General features: G+C 34.1%; 3 protein-coding genes across 7 annotated transcripts in view; 1 reads left to right on the plus strand and 2 right to left on the minus strand.

Moving 5' to 3' along the window:
* Nucleotides 1-2,284, minus strand: part of LOC107713253 (uncharacterized) — a 10,694-nt gene extending 8,410 nt beyond the window's left edge. Inside the window, exons 1-3 of the mRNA XM_016518713.1 lie at nucleotides 2,057-2,284; nucleotides 1,914-1,940; nucleotides 979-1,239 (exon numbers count right to left, since the gene is read on the minus strand). Coding sequence (XP_016374199.1) covers nucleotides 979-1,239; nucleotides 1,914-1,940; nucleotides 2,057-2,099 — 331 coding nt within the window. The 5' untranslated portion in view covers nucleotides 2,100-2,284. The remainder of the gene's footprint in view (nucleotides 1-978; nucleotides 1,240-1,913; nucleotides 1,941-2,056) is intronic.
* Nucleotides 2,285-3,428: 1,144 nt separating this feature from the next.
* tmc8 (transmembrane channel-like 8) lies at nucleotides 3,429-17,944 on the minus strand. Its single transcript, XM_016518712.1, has 16 exons — nucleotides 17,832-17,944; nucleotides 16,179-16,392; nucleotides 14,352-14,500; nucleotides 13,823-13,960; nucleotides 13,574-13,623; nucleotides 12,383-12,522; nucleotides 10,433-10,580; nucleotides 10,171-10,335; nucleotides 9,462-9,613; nucleotides 9,288-9,369; nucleotides 8,963-9,069; nucleotides 6,923-7,109; nucleotides 5,834-5,964; nucleotides 4,606-4,758; nucleotides 3,802-3,880; nucleotides 3,429-3,532 (listed from the first exon to the last, which is right to left on the minus strand). The coding sequence occupies exons 1-16, from the start codon at nucleotides 17,878-17,880 to the stop codon at nucleotides 3,461-3,463; spliced, it is 2,016 nt and encodes a 671-aa protein (XP_016374198.1). The 5' UTR covers nucleotides 17,881-17,944; the 3' UTR covers nucleotides 3,429-3,460.
* Nucleotides 17,945-20,733: 2,789 nt separating this feature from the next.
* Nucleotides 20,734-25,411, plus strand: part of tmc6b (transmembrane channel-like 6b) — a 23,232-nt gene continuing 18,554 nt past the window's right edge. For 4 of the 5 annotated variants that reach the window (XM_016518716.1, XM_016518714.1, XM_016518715.1 and 1 more), the window contains exon 1: nucleotides 20,734-20,846. The gene's annotated coding sequence lies outside the window, so the exon portion shown is untranslated. The remainder of the gene's footprint in view (nucleotides 20,847-25,411) is intronic. The other variant, XM_016518719.1, reaches the window with a different exon arrangement.

Below are 25,411 nucleotides of genomic sequence, written 5' to 3' on the forward strand. Positions count from 1 at the left end.
ATCGGAAATCGGTATCGGAATCGGCCAGTTTGCTTGTAAAAAATCGGTATCGGAATCGCCCATGAAAAATCATGATCGTGCATCACTACTTGGGATGATCACATCCTGAGCAAATGGTGACCAATTGTAGAATGGGAGCAGGTGTGGGACACTGAGAACCACCTCAGACAAAAGGGGTGTCAGAACTTAATTAACATACAGACCACAGCTGTAACAACAGGAGCAACTTCCTTTACATTGAGGGTAAACTCTAAGTGTATAAAATGTTTGAGCTTAGGATGTTCGGGGTTCAGTCTGACTCCGTTGAACCCAAGGTACTACATGTACTTTGTCACTACTATTCTGTAATAAAAGTTATTCTTCATCAAGATCTTCGACGTCTTCACTTTTTCTTACAGAGTGGATGAACTTTATTTTTAATAAAGATCCAGTCCGCGTCAGTAAGAACTTGTTCCTTTGTTCACTTCATTTTACCGTGGATACGTTTATAAACAAGGTACATTTCGACGCGGGATTTTCAGAAAGATTGAAACTAAAAGAAGTTGCCGTGCCGACTATATTGGATCCGACAGTGATGACAAGTTGACAATTGTAATTTTTTTATTACGTGCTCACTATTGCTTTGTCTGATAAACAGATTGTTTGATATGAGTATTTATGCGATTTTGACTTTCACAGCAGCGTTAATTTGTGAAGGATGTAGACTGTCAATCATACACAACTATTAGCCAATCACAGCAGTGGGCGTTTACTTCTGAGTCTACAATCCTCCACGCCTATTCAAACAGAGCGTTCTGATGAGAGGGGTTAAAAAAACAGAACAGAAAATAGCCTATTACTTCTAAATTATGATGTTTTTTGATGTAAAAATCTTGATAACATTGGACCTCAGAGAACAGTACAAAATAAAAAACAGAGGCAGTTCATGACCCCTTTAATTATGATAACTCACACATGAATTCAGCACATTTTACTCACTCACTGCATGGAAGTGGATGGAGTTGCTGGTTTGACCTCCGGCGGTCAGTCTGCAGTAGTACTCGCCCTCTGACCCCTCGGTGACCTGTAGGGTGAAGGTGACCTTGACGTTGTTTTCTGCTGCAATAAGATCCCCTGCATCCTTCCAGAGTTCATAGGTCAGAGGTGAAGACCAGCTTGGAACTGCACAGTCAAACTGGACTTCTGATCTCACATAGGCCTCACTGGGTCCAGACAGAACTGGCTTCAGAAGCAAACCACCTGCACGGAGATCAACCGAACTTGCGTAAAATATCAAAATAATTAATCATGGCTTAGTTTATTATTAGACATGTGCATCTATTTGATTGCAATAGTAATAGTACAAAAAAAATAAAAATAATAATTTAGGTTGCTTGCGAAAAAATTATTTTTACTCAGTTAAAAGTATGAACAGTCATATTTTGCATGCATTTATTTTGATTGCCTAGAATCAGCATAAATATGTTATTTGTGAAAGAAATTAAGTTTTATCAATTAAGAAGCATGAATAGTCATATTTTCATTATGCATTGATTTTAGTTGCTTAGAATCAGCATATATTTTAATTGTGAAAGAAAAATAGATTTAATCAAATAAAAAGTTTGAACGTAGATTGGACAGGCTTAAAAATATATAAACCTGATTAATGTGCATTTAAAACATATTCAGTCTATTAGTACTATTACATGAAACTCATTCTTGTTTCACTTACGTATGGCTGACAAATATGCATCACATTAAGTTTAATTATGTTAACATTGTGTAATTCAAATGGATTGAAATTTTATATGCAAATTTTATATTAAAATGAATAAATCTTAAATATAGGGCTACATACAAAAAAAGTACATGCTTAAAAAACAAACAAAAGCGTTAAGCTCAGGATGAGTGAAATAAATAATAAATAGAAGTACCGATTTCTGTCACAGGTTCCAACAAAACTGAAACACAGAAGGAGAATCCAGTAAGTATACAATAAGTGATGTTTACTGTGAACTTTATGAGTAAATTAAGTATTTAATTGATAAATATATCCGTAAATATATCAGTAACTCACCACAGAGTGACAGGAGGAGGAAACGGAGGCTTCCAGCCATCATACAGGCGTTCAGTTGACTACTGACTGTGTGAGTGTGTGTGTGTGTGTGTGTGTGTGAGTGTGAGTGTGTGTGTGTGATATCAGCGCAACACAGGTCGTTCTTATCATGTGTTCGTCAGAGATAATGAGCTTCATCTCTGTCACTGAAGCAACAAGCGACGCTTTTACACTGTCAAACACAAGGGTTATTATTATAATTAGCTAAAACTAAAACCATAAAAAATAGTTTCATCACTTGAAAATACTGAAATAAAATATTTTTCAAAAATTGTAAAATTCTTTTATTTCAGCCAAGACAACATTTCTCATTTTTATTTAGTTCAACTTAAAGTACTAAAATAACAAAAACTAAAACTTAAAAACAAGACATATTTAAAAAATAATAATTATTATTATTATTAAACACAACAATATTACTGAAACTTTCAAATGAAAACTGAAAATATAAAATAAAATCTAAATCAAAATATTAACAAAAACTAAAATAGTACATCAATGATACTAATATAACACTCTATTGTGAGAATACATTAACAAATGAACTGAAATGCACACACTTTAGGAACTAAAGCATAACAAAATTATTATATTATGTGTGATTAATAATACTGACCAAGAGTTTTAAAATTTAAAGACACTAAAAGTACCACACGAATTGCAAAAATGTTTCCACAAACATCACAGAATATAAACATACTTTACAGTACTGATACAGTATGTTGATATTTAAGGCCCGTTCACACCGAGGACAGTGAATATAACTATAACATTTCCACAACACAACTACTTCCAACTAAATGTTGGAATCACTTTCAAAGCAATTATTTTCCATCTGATGAACAATAAAAACATTGACAGCCAATCAAAATCCATCAGACTTTAAAAGCATTTAAAGTGACAGAAAACAAAACTGCAGCATGCCTGTAACAAACAGAACGTTATTGTGCATTGTTGTGGATGCAAATATAGTTATCGTTACTGGTGTAAACAGGCCTTTATGCATTAAACTGACATTTTGGTGAACTTTGACCTGATATAATAAACCTAGAGGTCAGAGGTCATGAGTACAAAAAATATAGCATGAAATGATGTATAGCATGAAATGAAATGAAATCGGTGCAAATCTTGCCTCTTCCTCAACTTTAAAAGACTCATATTATACATTTGGTGAATTTATTTTATTTCCCCCCCATGTTTATTTATATTACAGACAAAAGCTGGAGTAATTTAGTTTTTCATGACACTTATAAACACACCGACCATTTTTGCTGAGTAGCTTCAGATCAAGATGTTAGAGCAGTTTAATTTCTTGTTTCTAAGTTACCATTTGTTTAAGTTTTATCGTGTTTTTTTTACGTGATGTTAGCGTGTTCTCTGCTGTCGTCTCATGATCGTCGAGTGCTGCTTCACCAGGAAGCGTTTATCAGAGCTGCACTGTAGAGAAAATACATACGAAAATACAGTCTGAATGTCACAGAAGGATAGACATTATTAAGATCTGTAGTTTTGGGGTTTATAACATTTTTATCTATAGTTCAGTCGTAGAAATAGGACAGGAAATGCATTACTTGCATGAGCGTCATGTTGGCAAACACTGAACATTGTGTTCGTATTTTCCTTTATTCGTATGTCACTTTGCATAAATTAACGCAATTAATGAAACTGTACATCTTTGACTTCTGCTCAGTTCACGTCACACTCACCATCACCAACATGTCCTTCAGTCGCTCGATGGCTTTACGATTCGCTCGTCCACGAGACACGTACGACGTCAGTATGACACTGAAACAGATGAATGGGTAATAAATGAACACCAGTACAGTCAAACACATTACTTACAAAAACAGCATCAACTTCGTCCAGTATTATTAATTTAGTATCATCGATGTGGTTAATATTTGGCATTAGATTGTATTTTTATTTCATTTTAATTTAAGTTAATATTTTAGTGTTTTTGTAATTTTTATTAGTTTTTTCTAAATAGTTTTTGTTTTAGTTTATTTAATTTTACATAGAAATTTTTTTCCACTAAAAGTAAGTGGTCATGCTGCCATAAAATAAAACAATAAGCCCCAAGAAGCCGTGGTTTACAGTGAATTTATAACAGCTAAGCTAACAACGCCCCTTAACTGTTATAATAATTTACAGCTTCGAACGCGGCTCAGCCAATCAGAATCAAGCACCGGAACTCTCCGTTTTATAATTTTAAGTTTAGTCACCTTGAAATATATGACAACTTGGATAATTGAGTTGACTAAACTTAAAATTTTAAGGCAGCACAACACTTACTTTTTAAGGTGAAACAATATATTTTTTTACAGTTTAGTTATTTTAGAACTTCAACATAAACTAAACAACAAAAGAGAAATGTTGCCTTTGCAACTAGCTAAAAAAGTGTTTTATATATACTATGCATATATAATTTGTGTTTTTTATGGTTTTATTTTTAATTCACAGTAATAACCCTGATTCCATCACACCTGGTTAGGACATAAACACACACTTACACTTCAGCCAGTATGAGAGCGAAGGCGAAGGCCTCAGATGAGATGTAGCTGATGGTGCTCTGGACCGGATCGGGAAGCGTCTTTATACACACACTGGTCACGTTAAACACGGTCTTGTTGCCTTCAAACGGGCCACAGCCACCCTGATCAAACCTCAGAGGAGAACGAGATAGGAGTTATGAATGTGTGAGAAACATCACGCCAGTATAAGGTCACATAACACGAGTGAGTGCTGAGTAAATATTTGAAGAATAGATGTTTAATGTCTCATTTTCTTTTATTAAGGCAACACTGGTGAATAGGGTAAAAATGTTAGTTATTAGCTCTCCCCAGTTGATTAATGCATTGTCTAATTAAATATGCATTAATCTGCATACATTTCCAAAAAATAATTCTGAACATTGGATAAAGCCTGGTTCGAAATTCTTGTTTGATTTTGTTGACATATTAGAGTTAAAGGTTTTTACAGAAGGGATTTTGGATTTCTCTTTTTATCACTGCATAAATAAAAAAATACTGTGAAAAAAGTACATTTTAATCACGTTTTTAGGAATAAAAACTCAGGTGAATGATATACGAACAAACCCCTCAGTAAAAACCTTCAGAATATAGATATGAATAAAACTGCTAAGTTTGGTGTCTGTAAGTCCTGCTGAAGTGGAGAAAAAACTCATTTTGAGAAAACGACTTTAAGCGACTTAGATATGTATTGTAACTGAAATCAGACGCACATAGATAAAGTGTAATAAATGAAACAGTTAAATGTGTATTTTGGATATTTTCCTCCCACTAATCTGTAAGAAGACAAGTTAAGCAAAATATCACTCCATAATTCAGGAAAAATAACTGTCAACAGGACAGTAAAAAAAAACGAAAAAAAACAATTCACCATATTGTGAGGAATTAAATGTTGTATAAATCAGTGTGAATGATATATGAACAAACCCCTTATTAAAAACCTTCAGAATATAGATATGAATAAAACTGCTAAGTTTGGTGTCTGTAAGTGCTGCTGAAGTGGAGAAAAAACTTTTAAAGAAATCTACAGATGCAAATTGATTAAGTGCACTTAAATATGTATTTTGGATGTTTTCTTTCCACTAGTCTGAAAGAAGACAAGTTATGAAAGCAAAATAGCCCAAAATCTCTAAATTGACCAGTGCATGAAAAAACACTGGCTTTGCATGTAGAAATGTACTAAATTATAGATATTTATCAGCATTAGTACCTGTTGATATTGACAACTAATGTGACCACAGCCATGAAGAGACCCAACAACAGCATGAAATGGAAGAGAACAGATGAACTGGCGGTCCGAAACATTCTCTGAGCCGGAACGCAACACCGCACCACTGTGAACTGACACACAGAAATTATAGTATTACATTATAATCGCTTTCACAGACTTTTACATTAAATGTTCCCTCCTGCCCAACTCAATCCCAGCAGCTGAGTCCTTAGCCATCTTCAAGAATCAGCTAAAAACTAGTGGTGACAAATGATTAATCGCGATTAATCACATCCAAAATAAAAGTTTTTGTTTACATAATATATGTGTGTGTACTGTGTTTATTTATTATGTATATATAAATACACACACATGCATGTATATATTTAAGAAAAATATGTTATGTTTATATATTAAATGTATTTATATATAATATAAAATATAAGAATATCTAAATGCATAAATGAAAATATTTTCAAAATGTATACTGTATTTATATATACATAATAAATATACACAGTACACATCGCGATTAATCGTTTGACAGCACTACTAAAAACACATCTCTTCCATCTTTATTTGACCCTAACTCTAGCACTCTCTATTCTAATTCTATTCTTTAAAAAACAAAAAACTTGCCCCTTTTAGACTTGCACTCTATTCATTTACTAACTGCTTGTTTTCTTTCTTTAAAAAAAACTAACACTAGCTTCTCTATTCTTTTTGTATTCTATCTGTTTTCTTTTTATTTATTATACAATTAACAAAAAGCAAAAAAAAGGCATCTAACACTAGCTTGCTCTATTCTTTTTCTAATCTATTCTATATGTTTTCTTTTTATTTATTAAATGATTTTAAAAAAAACTTGCTATGTGTACTGCGTTAAGCTAACTGAGACTTGTTATAGCACTTGCTTATCATTGCTCTTTTGTTGATTTTGATTGCTTCCATTGTCCTAATTTGTAAGTCGTCTGCTAAATGACTAAATGTAAATGTACATTAGCTGTTTCTAAAATAATACCCTAAAACATTTAGGTTAGTTTTGTTTGATTTGACTTTCCTGTTAAAAAAGTGAATCAAACATCAAACCTTCTTGACGTAGAAGAGGAGCAGCAGCCTGATGGTGTTGATGGCTGGCAGTAGAGGACAGTAAAACACGCCGACCCACGTGACTGTCTGACTGTTGACCAGATCCAGAACATTGAAGGAGATCTCAAACTGCTTCTTGCCTAATAACTGCGCCAGCTTTGAGGATGGAAACCTCTCCACCAATAACCTACGATGAGATGCGGTCATTAGCTAAAGCAGAGTACGTGAGTTGATGAAAAGCAGATAATTAAAATATAAAAAATGTAAAATGCAAAAACATAAAAGGGATTCACAATGAGCATCATGTGTGCTTAATGCAACATGAATGAGATCCGAGGAAAATTATAAGTGACCCTGGACCACAAAACCAGTCTTAAGTGTCAATTTTTCGAAATTAAGCTTTGTACATCATCTGAAAGCTGAATAAATAAGCTTTCCATTGATGTATGGTTTGTTAGGATAGAACAATATTTGGCTGAGATACAACTATTTGAAAATCTGGAATCTGAGGGTGCAAAAAAATCAAAATATTGAGAAAATCATCTTTAAAGTTGTTCAAATGAAGTTCTTAGCAATGCATATTACTAATCAAACATTAAGTTTTTATATATTTACAGTAGGAAATTTGCAAAATATCTTCTTGGAACATGATCTTTACTGAATATCCTAATGATTTTTGGCATAAAAGAAAAATCGATAATTTTGACCCATACAATGTTTTGTTGGCTATTGCTACAAATATACCCCAGCGACTTAACACTGCTTTTGTGCTCCAGGGTCACATATTTCAATGCTTTTGCATTTGCTTGCAAAACTTTATCATTTTCCAACGAGCGTTCACTCATAAGAAAAAAAGTTATGTTCCCTCAAGAAACTTTGAGTTTGCTCGCAAAACTGTTCAACCAGAAAACTTTGCGTTCTCCAGCAAAACCTCTGGGTTCCCTGAGAAACTTTGCATTCACACATATAGGAGAAACTTTGTGTTCACCCGCAAAACCATTGTCTTCTCCTATAACCTTTGAGTTCTATCGCAAAGCATTTTGCTCTCCGCAAGAAACGTTGTATTTATTCGCAAAACTTTTTTGTTCCTAAAACTGCGTGTTAGCTCTGAAAACGTTTGCGCTTCTCGAGAGACTTTGCATTTGCTCGCAAAACTTTTGTGTTCCCCAAGTAGCTTTGCGGTCCTTCAGAAAGTTTGTATTCACCGACAAGAGACTTCGTATTCCACCGAGAAACTTTGCAAAACATTTGTGTTCTCTAACAAAATTGCGTTCCACCAAGAGATACTGAGTTCCTTGCGAAATACTTGCTTGTGAAATACTTGTTGCGTTTACCCATGAAACTTTGCATTCGCTTATAAAATGTTTGTGCTCCACCAAGAAACTTTGTGTTCGCTCACAAAAGTTCCCTGAAAAACTTTGCATTAGCTTGTAAAACTTTTGCATTCCGGCAAGAAATTAGTGCTGTCAAACGATTAATCGCGATTAATCGCATCCAAAGTTTTTGTTTACATAAAATATGCATGTGTACTGTGTATATTTATTATGTATATATAAATACACACACATGCACGTATATATTTAAGAAAAATATGTTACGTTTATATATTAAATATATTTATATATGATATAATTTATATGAGTATAAATATATACATGTAAATACACGTAAATATTTTCAAAATATATGCTGTATTGTATGTGTGTATTTATATATACATAATAAATATACACAGTACACACACATATATTATGTAAACAAAAACTTTTATTTTGGATGCGATTAATCGTTTGACAGCACTAGTTTGTTTTAAAACCTTTTGCATTTCAAAAACAAAATAAAAACAAAGCACTTTAAAAAAATACTTTGTGTTGAGTTGCATGTCATATTAGCATTATCTCTATATTCAGAGAACCATGAACATGCAAATGTGGTGTTAAATTATTCAAATATGCAGTCACAGAGGGGCACGTATGTATTTTATGTCTAAAGTGTTCAATAAAGTATTAAATGGTTAAATAAAGTATATAAGTAACTCACATTCTTGGGTAGGCCACACAAAATGCATTGAAGAAACACTCCAGGAGGTTAAAGATGGTGAGTTTGTACATCTCCTTCCCAAACGCATTCTCTCTGCACTGATAACCCTGTTAAAAAGATCTTATTTGTTTCATTTCATGTTTCTCCTCAAATACATCAGGAGAAAGAAAAACAGTCACAAATCGGGAAGACTATAGAGCTATATAATGAATGCGGAGCAGCTCAGATCATTTAATAAGAAGATCTCTCTGACTTTTAATTACAGACGTTGGTGTCTTTGCATATTGTTTTCTAGGAGAAACAGCTTCTTCCCTTCTTAACAAACCTTGTGTTGTTCTAGAGATGCTTGAGCATTAATGAAGAAGAACAGATAGATGCCCAAAGACGCCAACTTTAGGAAAATACTCCTGCACATGGAGTTAACACGCACATTAGTTTAACACCACAGGACTGTTTAAAATATAACACATCAGAGGTCAAAGTGCATGACCTGTCTGACCTGATTAGTGTGAGGTTCAGCTGAATGGTGAGCGAGTAATCTTCAAACTCTGAGATCTTACTGAAAACATGTGGAAGTATGTAGTTTACTGTCGTCATTGTGATCGGAGGAAGATACTCCAACATCAGACACAAAGTCCAATGATTCTCACACTAAATAATGAAGACAGAGAGAGAGAGAGAGAGAGAGAGAGAATAATGCCTGGACATTAGCTATTAAACAAATGTGTCCCTGCAGCACAAAAGCAGTCTTAAGTCGCTGGGGTATATTTGTAGCAATAGCCAACAATACATTGTATGGGTCAAAATTATCCATTTTTATTTTATGCCAAAAATCATTAGGATATTAAGTAAAGATCATGTTCCATGAAGATATTTTGTAAATCTCCTACCGTAAATATATCAAAACTTAATTTTTGATTAGTAATATGCATTGCTAAGAACTTAATTTGGACAACTTTAAAGATGATTTTCTCAATATTTAGATTTTTTTGCTTTTTTGCTTATTTATTCAGCTTTCAGATGATGCATAAATCTCAATTTCGAAAAATTGACCCTTATGACTGGTTTTGTGCTCCAGGGTCACAAATGAAACATACATAGTATATATCATAAATTCAAAACAAAGTAACTTGTACTTTTATGCTTCAACCACTAGAGGGACAAAAGTTGCATAGTGTTGCTTCAATTATTTTACTTCATACTGGTACCTTAGTTTGTGACGTTTGGATGGCAAAATGTATCAGAATGAATGAGCTGCCCAGAAGAACCAGCACGAGGACGTTCAGAAGGATCCGCAGGAAGATGAGCTGAACCCAGTGTCTGAGCGATCGTTGCTGGACTCTCTGTTGACACGTCTGCTCTTCTAGATCCATCTGGAGCAGAGGTCAGAGGTCATCCATTGGGAATAATGTTCCTGCATCCTAACCCATCTATAAAGTCTCTCTCTGTGAGACTGGCATGACTTCTTACCCTGAGCTCGTTTCGGACGAAGTTTTGTTTCAGTGACGCTGCTTGAGGATTCTGGATGCAGAAATCCCACCCACAGAAAACCTTGTAACTCAAGTTGGAATTGAAGCGATTTCCTGTGAGCCACGAATGTTTGTAGCCGACCACGGTCCTGAATATGAGATAAGAGAAAAAATCCTATTTCAATGCTTTTGTGTTCACTCACACCACTTTTGCGTTTTCTGGGAAATGTTGCGTTCACTTGTTAAAACGTTTGCGTATCCCACTTCACGTTCTCTCATAAAACTTTTCCTTTCTAAGAAAAACGTTATGCTCATTTTTTTGCACTCTCCAAAAAAGTTTGCATTAGTACGCAAAACTTTAGCATTCCCAGAGAAACGTTGCGTTCACTCATAAAACTTTTGCATTCCCTTGAGAAACTTTGCATTCATTTGGAAAATGTTTATGTTCCCAGAGAAACTTCGCGTTTGCTCACAAAAGTTTTGCGTTCGCAGAGAAACGTTGCTTGTAAAACGTTTGCATTTCTATGGGAAACTTTGCATTTACTTGCAAAACTTTTGCATATCCTAAGAAACACCAAGTTTCTCTGGAAATGGCAAGTTTCTTGGGGGAATGCAAATGTTTTAAACAAGCGAACACAACATTTCTTGGGAAACGCAAAAGTTTTGCAAGTGAACGGTGAGTTTTTCTGGGAACACTTAAGTCTCTCATGGCATGCAAAATTTTTGTGAGCAAACGAATAGTTTCTCTGGGAATGTAAAAGTTTTGCAAATGAATGCAACATTTCTCCCCCCAAAAAAGCAAAGGTTTTGCAAAAGTTTTAATGTAAAGTTTTACGTTTTTAAGTTTTAAGCAAACGCAATGTTTCTCAGGAAACACAAAAGTTTATATGAGCAAACATAAAGTTTCTCTTGGAACGCAAATGTTTTATGAGAAAACTCCAAAGTTTTATAAGTGAACGTAAAGTTTCTCAGGGAATGCACAAGTTTGGTGAGTGAAACGCAGATTTCTTGGGGGAATGCAAAAGTTTTAACGTTTCTCAGGAAACTCAAAAGTTTAAAAGAGCAAACGTAGAGTTTCTGTTCGAACGCAAAAGTTTTATGAGAAAACTTAAAGTTCGCCCACAAAACATTTGCATTCCCCAGAGTTCACTTGCAAAACTTTTGAGTTTGCTGAAAAACAAATGCCAAGTTTCTTGCAAACCTTTTGTATTTGCTTAGAAACGGTACATTCGCTTGCAAACTTTTGTTTTCGACAAGAAAATTTGCATTCTCAAAAGTCTTGTTTTTCCCATTACTATGTCCCTTTATGGGGTTTGTAATAATAAAGTCATTTACTATAAATCAATGAATGTTTCCAGTTCAATAGCTTTTACAGTGTTTTCAACAGCTTACACACATTTTCTAAAATTTGCCTCTTTTTTTCATAACTTCACACACAAATCCAATAACTGCACACAAAATGCAAAATGCCTCACATCTCTTGCAAAATGAAGCGCTGCATTCAAAATATCACAAACACATCTCAAAAGCTAACATTTGCAAACACCTTTGCCATAATATTAATTCCTGTTAGATTTGTGTGTGTTACATAGAGAACTGTGTGTTGTGTTTTGCAAAAAGTGTTTTATGAAATTGAAAACTGAGTCAAAGGCTGAGATTAGTGAATGGTTTTGTAGATTTGGTGTGTGCTTCTGCTGTTTGAGTGTCAGCTTTCAGAAACTGTGTCACAAGGAAAGATTTTGTGTAGGCAGTTGAAAAAAAAACTGTAAACTCTATGGAGACAGCATTTGCAAACTATGAGATGAGTTGAAATGATGTATTTTAGCATTAGACATCATGCTGTTGAATGAGTGTATGGTTATAGCTTAGTGGTCAAGAGCTGCAAATGCAGGTGGCCTCAAAAGCTGCAAAAACTTAAATAATTTAATAGCTCATAGGTACATGATCTGACCTGCGGACCACCATGATGATGCTGAGGAAGAGGACAGAGATCATGCCAAGGAGAAAGAGGATCGGAGTGTTTAAACAATCCAAATCAAGAGACCCACGAGTGTAGAAACTATGAAACACTGGGGAGGATTCAAGAACACCCTGAAAACACACAGAACAGACCCAGAACACAAGAGAGGGGGTTTAGAGAGAGAAAAGTTCATGCAGAATGTGAAAGACAGACAACTCATATTTATTTAGGAAAGATAAGACAGGGATCTGGTTTACATGCTCAAGAATATGACGCAGATCCACTAAACATTAAACAGTTAAGCCGATAATACGGTTATAAGAAATCCCCATAAAACAGGGACATTCATTTATATCTGTGCATGTCCAAAAACAGGCAGTTGTGAAAAGTCAAGAAATAGAATAAAAACATTCTACTAAAAGAAAAGAAATATAAATCAATCAGTCAATCTATGGAAGCTTGTTTCCGTCACAGAATATAAAAATAACTAGGTAATTGTGACTTTTTATCTCACAATTCTAAATTTATTTCTGACCGTTTTGAATTTTATGTCTGAGATTTCGGAGATCACATCTCACAATTCCGTTTGTTTTTCTGCCAAGAAATAAATAAAAAAAATAATTGCAACTTTTTATCTCACAATTCTGTTTTTTGTTTCTTCCATGTAATAAAAAACTAAAATAAAAAAGGTAACTGTGACTTTATATCTCACAAGTTTTACTTTTTTTCTCGGATTTCCGACTTTACATCTCGCAATTCTTTTTTTTGCCATGATGGAAAATAAATAAATAAATAAAGTAATTGTGCCTTTTTATCTTGCAAATTTTTTATTTTTTCCTCTGATTTCCGGCTTTACAGCTTCCTTTTTTCTGCTATGGAATTAAAAAAAATTTTAAAAAAAGGTAATTGCAACTTTTTATCTCACAATTGCAAGAAAAAAGTCAGAATTTATTCAAATTTATGATTAAAATTCTTATTTCATTCAATGTCGGAAAAAAACTTCCATATAAACCAATATAAAGACAAAATCAAATGCAGCATAACAAGCCACGTGGCTTTTTTTTTGCTCTCAGGTCATAGCGAGTGAGTTTTTAATGATATTAAATGAGTTTATTAAATACTGAAATCTGAAAATGATGTTCAGATGAAATGGTGAGTGTGGACCATAATAAAATTACTTACCGATCCGACAAAAAAGTCTTTGAATGAGAAGTTCTGGAATCCCAGAGATCCTGAAAGAATCGAGTCATGTTTTTATTGGAGATCAGGGCCTGTATTCACAAAACATCTTAAGGCTAAAAGTAGCTCATAACTCGTCGATTTAGGAGAAAATCTTAAAAATAATGGGCGTGTCAGTCCTAAATTTTTGCTCTAAGCACGGGCCCAGGTGAGTATCAGTGCATCATGTGTAAGATCTTCGGCCGGTCTCACCGTGAGTACTTGAGTTCTGTGCGAACACCAGCGTTGGCGTCAGCACCGATCCGGCGATAATGACGCAGTACAGCAGGTTCAGACACAGCAGGTAACGCAGGAACACGAAGTACGCCTTCACCCCGACCCCAAACTGACCTGTGCAGCAGATCGCATACGATTAATCGTCATCTACTCACCTACATACAACACACTCATCAAAACCCTGGATGGAAACGCCAAGATGCGCATAAAAAACTTATGTGCTCAACTAAGTAGGACAAATGTCTTATCCGGTAAGAAAACATGCATAAACTACGATGGAAACACTTTTACCGAATAAATTCCTTAATGCGCGTCAAAAAAGACATGTGAATTTGCGATGGGACAGCATAAAACTGGACCGATCTCATCACACAGCATCTGAAATGCTGTTCTCTTCAACTCCCTGGATGGAAGCAGTGCTTTATTCACAAATGTTTTATGGGATATTCCAATTTTGTGCATAAGTTTAATTCGTAACTTTGGATGGAAGCATAGCTACAGTCACCTTCGATCTTATGGAGCGTGTGTCTCCACAGCAACAGTCCTGATACGGCCCCGCCCACATGCTCCTTTAAGCGCCGCCTTGTTTTCTGCTGGCTCCGCCTCCACGAGTCCCAGTAGCCAATGCTGCGTCTCTGCAGGGGCTGCCGCTCTCTGATTGGCACAAACTGCTGGTCAAAACTCTGAAATGCTGAAACTCAACACCAGATGCTGATTTTTTTGGCACTTCGCATAATTCGCAATCTTTTTTTTTCTCGGATTTCTGAGTATAAATCTCCCAATTCTGTTTTTGTCTGCCATAGAAAAAAATTAAAAGGTAATTGCATTTTTTAAAATTAGCTAATATTATTAAGTATTACATTAACCATGATTGAGATTGTGATATTAGGAGTTTCAAGAACTGTATGTTCATTGATGGGGAAAATAAATATTATTTCAGTTTACATCTTGAATTTATTTAATTTTAGCATTTAAATTTAGATTTGAGTTATATTTTATTTTATTTTAGTCTTGTAGTATTTTTATTTAACTGAACAATGCTCAATGGTACATTCAATGAAAAGTAAAAATGACAGATTTTCTCAATTTAAACAAAAGTTCCAGTTTATATATTGATTATTATTAGTATTTTCTTTTTTTTTTTTAATTTAGGTTTGTTACATTTTATTTTATTTTACTTCTAATACTGATTATTGGTATTTATTTAACAAGACAATTATACTACATTTAATGAAAAGTAAAAAAAATTGCACGTTGTCTTAATTTTTTTTTAAGCATTTTAATTTGTATTTGAGTTTGAGAGATTGATTTCTAATCTTTTTTATTTTTATTTAACAAGACAATACATAAAGGTACTGTATATCCTACTGAGACCCAGAATTTTTTGTGTGTGTGTTTTTCATGTCATTACATTGTTTAGAGCATAAGAAAAAAATTGAAAAATAACATTTTTGGAAAATTCTATTTTATTCATATGTTATCCTCTGTAGAGGACACCAGGAGTCCGTTTTTCTAACAAATAAAATGACATGAATAGACATGAAAAGGCAAAAACAATGGGGTTTAAAAAAAAACACCAATCAATTTTTAGGTTTAAGGATTGTTTTTATACCAAACTTTGTATAAGACAAACAATTTGAAAATGAATCAGATTTAAATGATAATAACAAAATATCATCATGTTTCCATGACGATGGACAAAAACTCCATAGCTGGGTCTCAGGAGGATATTCACTGAAAAGTATAAAAATATTACAGATTGTCTCAATTTAATCCCACACAAAAATGCCAGTTTGCATCTTTATTTATGTGCATTTTAGAGTTAGATGTAGTTTTATCTCTAATCTTTTTATCGGCAATTAACAATTTGACACATAATGGTATATTCAATGAAAAGTAAAAAACTGCAGATTGTCTCAATCTAAAGCCATTTAAAAAATAATTCAGTTCATTTAAATCATTTCAAGTCATCCTGCATCTTTGGATAGTTTGATTATTAAAATGAACAACTAGCAAAACTATAAACAAGCCGGCGTTCTTTTCTGTCTCTGTTCTCGTCAGTGGTTTGCGGCGTACAATACAACACAAATTCTATTTCTATAGCACATTTAAAACAACTGCTGTCGACCAGTGCTTGCCAGCATCAGTACATACAGTCACACAACTACACATTGAAAATTAAAACCTGAGCACTCTAATCAATTCTAAAAGCTCTACTAAAAAAGGTACGAATTCAATCTAGACTTAAAAGCATGCACAGATGGGGAAGATTTAATATGCATTGGAAGAGGAGTGTTTGTGAAGATGAAATTGCTATCTCAAGACGTCTCACCGGATGTCTCTCTTGTCCTGCAGACAGACGGGCAGGTCTCGGAGCGGGACGCTGGGGTTCCAGGAGACTCTGTCCAGCAGACTCTGATCCTGATCATCTGCGAGGGTTTCTGCGTGAAGCCGCCGATGAGCCTGTGAGCTCGGCAACAGGCCAAATATCTCCGTCTGATAGTATTCACACGAGTCTCTGGACAGATCCGAGCTCCAGCTCTCCGCTGCGTCAACAAACATCAGCATTCATTAAAACACTGGCAAAAATAAAGGGGTTTTGCAGCGATTCTTTAGAACAGAGATGCTCAAACCAGGCCCAAACGCTGACCTTTGATGACCTTTGATTTGCAAGAGCGGGGGAAAAATAGGACAAATGTGCCATTGTAGCATATTTAGATTTTTGTTTTAGCATTTTAAATTAATTTTTGTAATAAAGTGTAAAAAGCAGTATAAAAATTGATACATTTTATGTTGATACATTTTATTAAATGTGAAAATAAAATAAAAAATAACAAAGCTGGATACAACGCAACATTTACTTTTGGCCCACAGACCTCAATCGAGTTTGATTTTTTGGCCCTTCATATTATTAAAAGATTTGAGCATCTCTGCAAACGAAGAACCATTTTTGGTTCCCCTAAGAACCTTTCAGTGATCTGTTTTTAAAAGAAGCACTTTTTCTTAGTCTGAAGAACATTTAAAAGATCTAAAGCAGGGGTTTTCAATCTTTTTAGATGCCATGAACCCAAATATGATCATCCTAGTGCGAGCTCAGGAACCCCTGGCCGAAAAATTTAAATAAATAAAAAACATTTGTATTGTTTCTTCCATAAAGACACAATTTATACTGTGAAAAACTAATATTATAAATATATCAAAAATATTTTTTTGGCAAATATTGACCGTAGTTTCCATTTAGTTACATTATTACATTTTTTCTCTTATTATAGTACTGTACTGTTATAGTATTGAATTGATGTATTTATTTATAACTTTTTATTTATTTACTTCACTCTAATTTTTATTTATTTGTTTGTTTTAATCTATTTATTTATTTGAATATTTTCTGTTTATTTTAATCTTATATTTTATTATTTATTTACTTATTTATTATTATTTACTTATTTGTTTATAATTTTTTTTTTATTTACATATAAGATTTATGTGGTTTCGAATTGGCACAATGTGCTTGGAGAGAAAAATATAGTCAGAAAATAGAATTACTTAGAAACTATGCATGCACTGTTTTTAAATTTTTATTAATACATTTTTTTACACTTTCTCCAAACATTTCCAACCCCAGTTTGAAAACCCCTGATCTAAAGATCCTTTTGTGCAATGAAGAGTTTCCATGCATGTTGAAGGTTCTTTAACGCCAATGAAGAGCCTTTTTTAAAGCATTGTGAAGAGTGCAGATGCTCTCAGACACATTAAGAAACCAAATCCTGATCAAAAAGTATTTATGAAGACACTATATTTCTAAGTTTTTGATTTGAAAAGCAGTTTCAAAAAAGCGAGCAAAAAAACCCCAAAGAGTTGTGATGTATTTCTACAAACCAACCAACCACAGGAGGAGGAAGTCAGGTCTAAATCATCATGCATAAATGATTCAGTGTCATATCAGATGTATAATGATGACGGAACATGTCTCAATAACTCATACCTGAGGTCAGTCTGTGGAAGTTTGGCGTCCCGTCTTCTTTCTCCATCATGCGTCAGTGAGTCGAGGCCTTACACACACAGAGACGGACGGATGGAGTCGAGTGTGCAGCAATGCTCTTCTCTTTAGCACTTCTGTGTGTGAGTTTGCAGGAAGTCATGTGATGAACGAGTGGGTGTCGCATCAGAATGTGAGAACATGAAGCTCTCAGACGTCTGAGATGAGCAGTATATCAGGCAGAAGAGACGAGCGACGGATCTCTGGACTCTTACACTCTCCGCTGCACTCTCAAACATGCTGGGTTGCTTCAACACAACTTTGGGTCAAATATGGACTAACACAACTTTTGGGTTAAAAATGTAATTAAAAAATGTAACCCAACAGCTGGGTTAGTCCATATTTGACCCAAAGTTGGGTTGAAACAGCCTTTACACATTTACACAGTCATTCACGATCATAAACAATCATTTAGATTTAGATTCAAGTCAGATTTGAGTTTATTTAACTTCCAGTCTTTTGGGTTTTTATTAAGAAGACAATACATAATGGTGCATTTAATGAAAAATAAAAAATACAGATTGTCTCAATTTTTTTTGTACAATAACTTTTTATTGTTTTACATTGTCTCAATTTAAACCCACTCAAAAATTCCAGTTTCTTTCTTTCATTTTAATTGATTTTATTTTTGCATTTTAATTCAAGTTTGAGTTACATTAGATTTTATTTTACTTTAATAAATAGTATATTCAATGAAAAAAAATGCTCTCTCAATTCACACCCACTCATTTATTATTTTTATTTACGTATTTATTTATTTATTTTATTTTAGTATTTTAATTTTGGCTTCAGATACATTTTATTTTACTTCTAATCTTTTTATTCGAATCTTATTTTATCAAGACAATAAATAATAAATGTATAAAAATATGTAAAAATAGTCACAATTTAAACCCACTCAAAAAAAAATCCAGTTTATATCTTGATTGATTGATTTTTATTTTTTTTTTCATTTTTATTTAGGCTTCAGTTACATTTTATTTTACTTCTAATCTTTTTATTGGAATTTAACAAGACAATAAATAATAAATATATAAAAATAGCCACAATTTAAACCCACTCAAAATAAATCCAGTTTTTATTTTGATTGATTGATTTTTTTTTTTTTCATTTTTATTTAGGCTCGTTACATTTTATTTAATTTCTAATCATTTTATTGCTATTTAACAAGACAATAAATATTGGTATAATCAACAGAAATGTTTAAATGACAGATTTCTCAATTTAAACCCCCTCCAAAATTCCAGTGTATGCATCCAGTGTTCATTTATTGATTGATTGATTGATTGATTGATTGATTTGTAGCTTTCTTCTGTTCAAACTGAGTTTGATTGGTTCCCACACATGCTGACCAACACATTTAAATGACTTTTTCAGTCATCCATGATTATAAGCATTTTTAAAAAATAATTTTATAGTGACTACATAAAGCAATTTCTAGCCAAGCTATAAAATGTATATTTAGTTCAACATTTCTAAAACTTTTAACGTTTATGCATTTGGCAGATGCTTTTAATGTTAAATTTCAAATAGCAGTGAATGTAAAGTCTTTGATCAGTTCATTCCCTGGGAATCGAATCCATGATCAAATGTTATAAATGCACTTATATCATCTAAATTTATTTTGACATATCTTGATTTTTATGTGTGGGATCCTTCCAGTCTCTTAATGTAGCTAAACTAATAAACATGCATTATTTTTGCTGTCGTGAGCTCTTAAGTGCTATTATGCTGCATGATTGTGGTTGATTTTATTGTCTACGCATTTATGGAAAAGCTGCATCACGTTATTACTAAAGAATCTCATGTCACACAAACAATCTTGAGCAACATAAACTAAACCGCATTGTGTAGAAGAGCTGTTTCACGCACATCCTCCTTCTGTCATGCTGAGAATCAACTTCCTCCATCTGCATCGATGAACAATAATAACACCGACCACACAAAAGCATCGGAACGGGGACTGAGTTCTTTCTGATTCTGAACTGAAGCTGCTGAGTTCTGTTTTATAATCACAGTTGAAAGGGTAGAGTTGTAGCTTAAACCTTCTTTGTTATGCAGTAGGAAGTGTTAGAACACATTTAAGACAGCAGTCTTAAGTCGCTGGGGTATATTTGTAGCAATATCCAACGATACATTGTATGGGTCAAAATTATAAATTGTTCTTTTATGCCAAAAATCATTAGGATATTAAGTAAAGATCATGTTCCATGAAGATGTTTTGTAAATGTCCTACTGTAAATATATCAAAACTTAATTTTTGATTAGTAATATGCATTGCTAAGAACTTCATTTGGACAACTTTAAAGATGATTTGCTCAATATTTAGATTTTTTTGCTCCCTCAGATTCCAGATTTTCAAATAGTTGTATCTCAGCCAAATATTGTCCTCTCCTAACAAACCATACAGCTATGGAAAGTGTATTTATTTATTTATGACTGGTTTTGTGCTCCAGGGTCACATTTAAGTCTATGATTTGTGTGGGAACACTTTTAAGTGCCCTCTGATTGTTTGTTTTGATGTGTTTTACTGAAGCCAAAGGTTCAATGCATCGGCTCATACCATTTTTAAATTACTGAGGTCGTTCAAACTTTTGTGTGTAATTTAGTTCATTGGTGTTCACGTTAATATTATCCCCTGCTGACACAATACTTATTTAACGCTTATGTGAACATAAAAATACCATAGAAAGTATTTAGCGTGTTTCATGAGGTGATAAATCATTTAACCCCCCCTACGGAAACTAAAGTGACTCAGTCCTAGTTAACGTTCCAAACGATTTGAACCTGTTCTTTTTTATGATTCGTTTGAACCAATTCGCGAACAGCGCTGTGGAAGGAGTGAGAGTCGGTTGAATTGTCGGACCGAACGAACCGATTCGCGGAACTGATTCAGATTGTTGTCGGTAGTCAGTCAGAAGTTTTTCGGAGTGTTTGTACGGTGATCCGCCGAGCTCAGCGGTGAGTTACAGATTATTTACTTGATTTATTTATGACAATCAGAGATTTAATAGAGTTTTGAAGAGAAACTGTCGTGATAAAGTTGATATTAGAACATGAGCGAGTCAACCAGGCGCGTTTGAACAACTCCGTTTGAACTTCGGCAGGTGTAAAAACAATAAAATCTCCTCAGTTTAGCGTCAAAATCACGTTTGTCACATGTTTCGTGTTTACAGGGAACTGAATAATCAAACACTAGACATTTTAAACCTGGAGAACAAATATGAAACCGTGATTGTATCCGATCCTATAGTACTTATGTATAACGTTACTGAATTAGCATCACATTCATATAACTTAGCATGATAACGTTATTTATGAGATACCTAAAAATACTATGGTGTTGTCATTGTACCTTTCAAAAACAAAAACAAAAACAAACATGATATTTCCAAGGTACTTGTCCAAAACATTTTATTTTTCGCTTCTATTTTGTCACTGTCTTGAACCCAAACTGTCTGATTCACTGGCTGTGTCTTAAAACCTGGTTTTTGTATATCTGAGGTATATTGGGTTACTATAGAGGATTTTTGATGCCTATGTAGGGAGCTCACTAGGTTTGAAACAACCATGTAGTTTGGTTACAGTTCAGTTTGTTGCAGATTTGACCAAAACAAACAAAAACATGGTACTTTTTGCTTCTCTTTTGCATTTCTATTATGCACAGACATATTGCCTATGTAGGGAGCATACTAGGCTTTGTCACAGATTTCAGATTTGTAGTGAATTTGAATGAGGATTTGCCATGGTAATGTCATTGAACCTTTACAAAAGCATGGTATTTCCATGGTACTTGTCCAAAACATGGTAAAAAATTTTTACTTTTTGCTTCTGTTTTGTTAGCGTCTTGAACCCAAACTGAGTGATTTACTGGCTGTGTTTCAAAACCTGTGTTTGGATTTTATGATGCACAGAAGTGATGTCTAGGTAGGGAGCTCACTAGGTTTTGAAACAGCCAGAAGTAATATTTGTCACAGATTTGTAATGAGTTTGAATGAGAATCTGATATTTGCCATGATATTGTCAGTGTACTTTTCCAAAAAAGCATGCAAATGCCATGGCACATGACTAAAACGTGGTAAAACCATGGTACTTTTTGCTTGTTTTCTTTTGCTTTAGTGCATACTGATCTATTCATTGGCTGTGTCTCAAAACCTGGTGTTTGTGTACAAGACTCCGTCCGTATCAGAAGTATTTGTAGGGAGTTTAGAAACAGCAGTTCATTTTCATCTGATATTTAGGGGAATGACATCAGAATGCAATTCATCTGAAATGTGAAAGGGTGCGATTGTGTTTTATTTTGAATGAATTCTGGCAGATATTATGTCATTTGTCATGCGCTGTGACACGGAACACAGCAAGCCCGTTGTGCCTCTGATTGTCTTTGAAGGTGAATTGTTTCTCAGGGTATTTTTGGAGATTTTCCTCTCTGCTCTTTCACCCGCTATGTGCTCCAGATGTGTTGTGAACTGGACAGAACTCTCAGAGATGTTTCGGTATAACATGACCGTACAGGACCGGCCGGTTCTTCACTTTTGCTCTAGTTCCAGATGTGCCAGTGTAATCTGAGCTCTGTTTCTTTGTTTGCTGTTCTCACACAATGACCGCGTCTTGTATAAATCAAATCGCATTTTAGTCCCCTAGAGAGTCGTATCCCTTCACAACACTCCCACACTCATAATCAGGATCTCAAATACAGTTCAACAGCTGTCTTGCATTTACATTCATGCGTTTGGCTGATGCTTTATCCAAAGCGACTTGAATTCAGAATCAAAGCCATGATCTTCATCTGGATGCGTAGTGTGCATACACGAACAGAATCACAGAATAGAATTTACTGTATGAGGATTTTATTACATTTTAAAAGATTAATTAAATAGTTTTTTTGGATTACCACAATTTTTATTAACTTATTTTCTAAATGAATTAGACATGCATTTTTGATGACTAAATTTAACAATTAAAATGGAATCCAGAAAAAAAATATTTTTAGCGTTTTAGTTATTTATCGTTAACTAAAACAAAAAAAAAACATTTTTGTTACTTGAAATAAAGCTAAAATAAAATATGAATATTAGGTGAAAATTACTAACTGCAAATAAATAAAAAAATAAAACTGAAATAAAAATAAATTAAACCTAAATAGACCTAATATACCTAAAATGACAATGATACTTAACAAAATGACAAAAAATTTAATTAAAATAAAAAATATAAAAATAAAAGGTAATTAAAAATATTGATGATAACTGTGATAGTATATAAATAATAGTAAAAAAAAAAACACTGGCTAGTAATGTAATGATAATAAGTCATCTTTGTTTTATTTACAACTTTGAAAAATAATTTTTGACCTGTAAATAATGTAATGTTTACTTTATTAAAATATAAAAACCTTACTATATTTATGATGTTAATAACTGGAGAAACGCATTATAACAGTCTGTGAACGGAGTTGATGGCAGTGAGTAACAGTCTTATGTAGGGCTGGGTATCGAGTTCAATACTTTTTAGGCACCGACTGAATTGCCTCGATACCATCGAGTATCGAAAAACGTCTCGTCGTTCGGTACCAAATTTCGATACCTAAGGGGTTAATCTCATCAGCGTCAGTGAGCCAATAAGCCTGCAGCACACGACAGATCGATCAGTGTTTGACATCCGCGAGAGCGATTCGAAAGCGCACGGATCAGTCTGCTCTCTCTCTCGGTCTGCACAGTCGGTCCGCGTCAAGTCGAACACGCCTGCTAGTTTACACCGGTTACACTCAGAGATGTGGTGCACACGTATTTGCAATTATTTATTCTGTTGGTTACATTTTGTTCCTTTGTGCAGTGGCTCACAGTCTTTGAGTTTGTATAAACATCAACAAGCTGAAAAATAAAACCAAAGTTTTTTTTAAATTTTTTTTTTAGATAATGTAATCTTGTTAAAATTGATCTCATAAAATTGGTATCGAAAAATGTATCGTTCAGGAACCGGTATCGAAGTCCAGGTATCTGTATCGATATTGAAAATTTTTGAACGATACTCAGCCCTAGTCTTATGTGATTAGTACATCTGATGATGATGATGCTGTCATTAGTATATTTATTGTCAGTTTTCCTAGAAGGTAAAGAGAACTTGTTTACATCTGCGAAACGTGTGTTTTGGTGAACTATCAGGAGGACATGAGCATACAGATGAGCTCAGAGCTAAAAGACACCTTAAAGATGAGACTGAGATGTGTGTGTTAAATGCTGCACAATAAAATGGAGTTTACTGAATTATAATTCAGGGAAATTCAGCAGGCAACGGCATTCTGGGAAATGAAGTGGTCTGCAGTTCTGCATCCTGTTTGCTGTAGTCACGTTTATTTCTATAGCGCTTTATGCAATACAGATCAGCTTCAAACATTAAAATAACTCTGTTAATAATGCAAAATTCGTCAATTATGACCGACTTCAGTTTCAGCTGTAAAGCAGCTCTGCAGAAGATCATATCGTCATTATTAAGTTCAGTAACAGTGTCAGCGTTACAAAAGTTCATCACTAATGAAACTGAATTGAACTGGAGTTTAAAAACAGAAAGAATAGAAAGTCATCAGGAGAATCTGATGAAGCGTGGTTGCTGGAGTTTGTGGTTGATAAAGTGTTTAAACAGATGATTGAGATGACGAATCAGTGTGTGTGTGTGTGTGTGTGTGTGTGAGAGAGAGTGTGAGTGTGTGTGAGAGTGAGTGTGTGTGAAGAGTGAGTGTGTGTGAGTGAGTGTGTGTGTGTGTATGAGTGTGTGTATGAGTGTGTGTGTGTGTTTGTGTGTGAGGGATGGTTTGAGATCTTTAATGGAAAGCTTTTGAAATGTCTTCTGACCACAGTGATGTCAGTGCCAGGAAAACACATCTCCACCCACCGTACACACACACACACACACACACTCTCTGCTTCTCGTTTCCTTCGAGAAGTTCAGTGTTTCCAGCCGTTTGTGTTTGTAAATCATTACACAAGTGTCTTTTATTAAGAAATAAAGCATTTTCAATCATTCTCTGCCTGTTCTCATGAGTGTGATTGGTGTTGTTTGATAAAGTCTCTTTGTTAAGATAATTTATTCATCGTATGTGTGTGTGTTTATGTGCAGTTTTAAAGGGCCAGCAGCCGGTTTTGCTGTAGGCTAGTGTTCATGTGGTTTTGAATCAGATGGTTTGCGTTAAAATCATGATTAAAGTTGCCGACGCAAATATGTTTTTAATTTAATTCAGTTCGGTCTGTAGCTGTTGTGTGGTGAATCTCTGCCAGCTTTCAGTCAAACTGACTCCATGATGAACCAGCCAGTGTTGGGAAGGTTACTTTGGAAATGTAATAGGTTACAGATTACAAGTTACCCTATTTAAAATGTAATAGTAGTGTAACTTTTTCAATTACTTTATTAAAGTAATGTAACTGATTACTTTTGATTACTTTCTGATTACTTTTCTAAATTTCTAATGAATGTTTATTTGCAACTGTTAATAATGTTCAAACACCTACACCATGCAGGGTTAACCTTAC

The sequence above is a fragment of the Sinocyclocheilus rhinocerous genome, unplaced genomic scaffold (genome assembly GCF_001515625.1).
Source record: "Sinocyclocheilus rhinocerous isolate Xijiao unplaced genomic scaffold, SAMN03320098_v1.1 scaffold1050, whole genome shotgun sequence".
NCBI lineage: Eukaryota > Metazoa > Chordata > Actinopteri > Cypriniformes > Cyprinidae > Sinocyclocheilus > Sinocyclocheilus rhinocerous.

Excerpts from the sequence above, each read along its gene's own strand:
- tmc8 (XM_016518712.1), bottom strand. The coding sequence starts at position 17,880 with ATGATGGAGAAAGAAGACGGGACGCCAAACTTCCACAGACTGACCTCA. Across the intron at positions 10,581-12,382 it reads ATCATCATGGTGGTCCGCAG|GACCGTGGTCGGCTACAAAC; the intron begins GTCAGATCATGT and ends TCTCATATTCAG. Across the intron at positions 3,881-4,605 it reads GCTCTCATACTGGCTGAAGT|TGTCATACTGACGTCGTACG; the intron begins GTAAGTGTGTGT and ends CATCTGTTTCAG.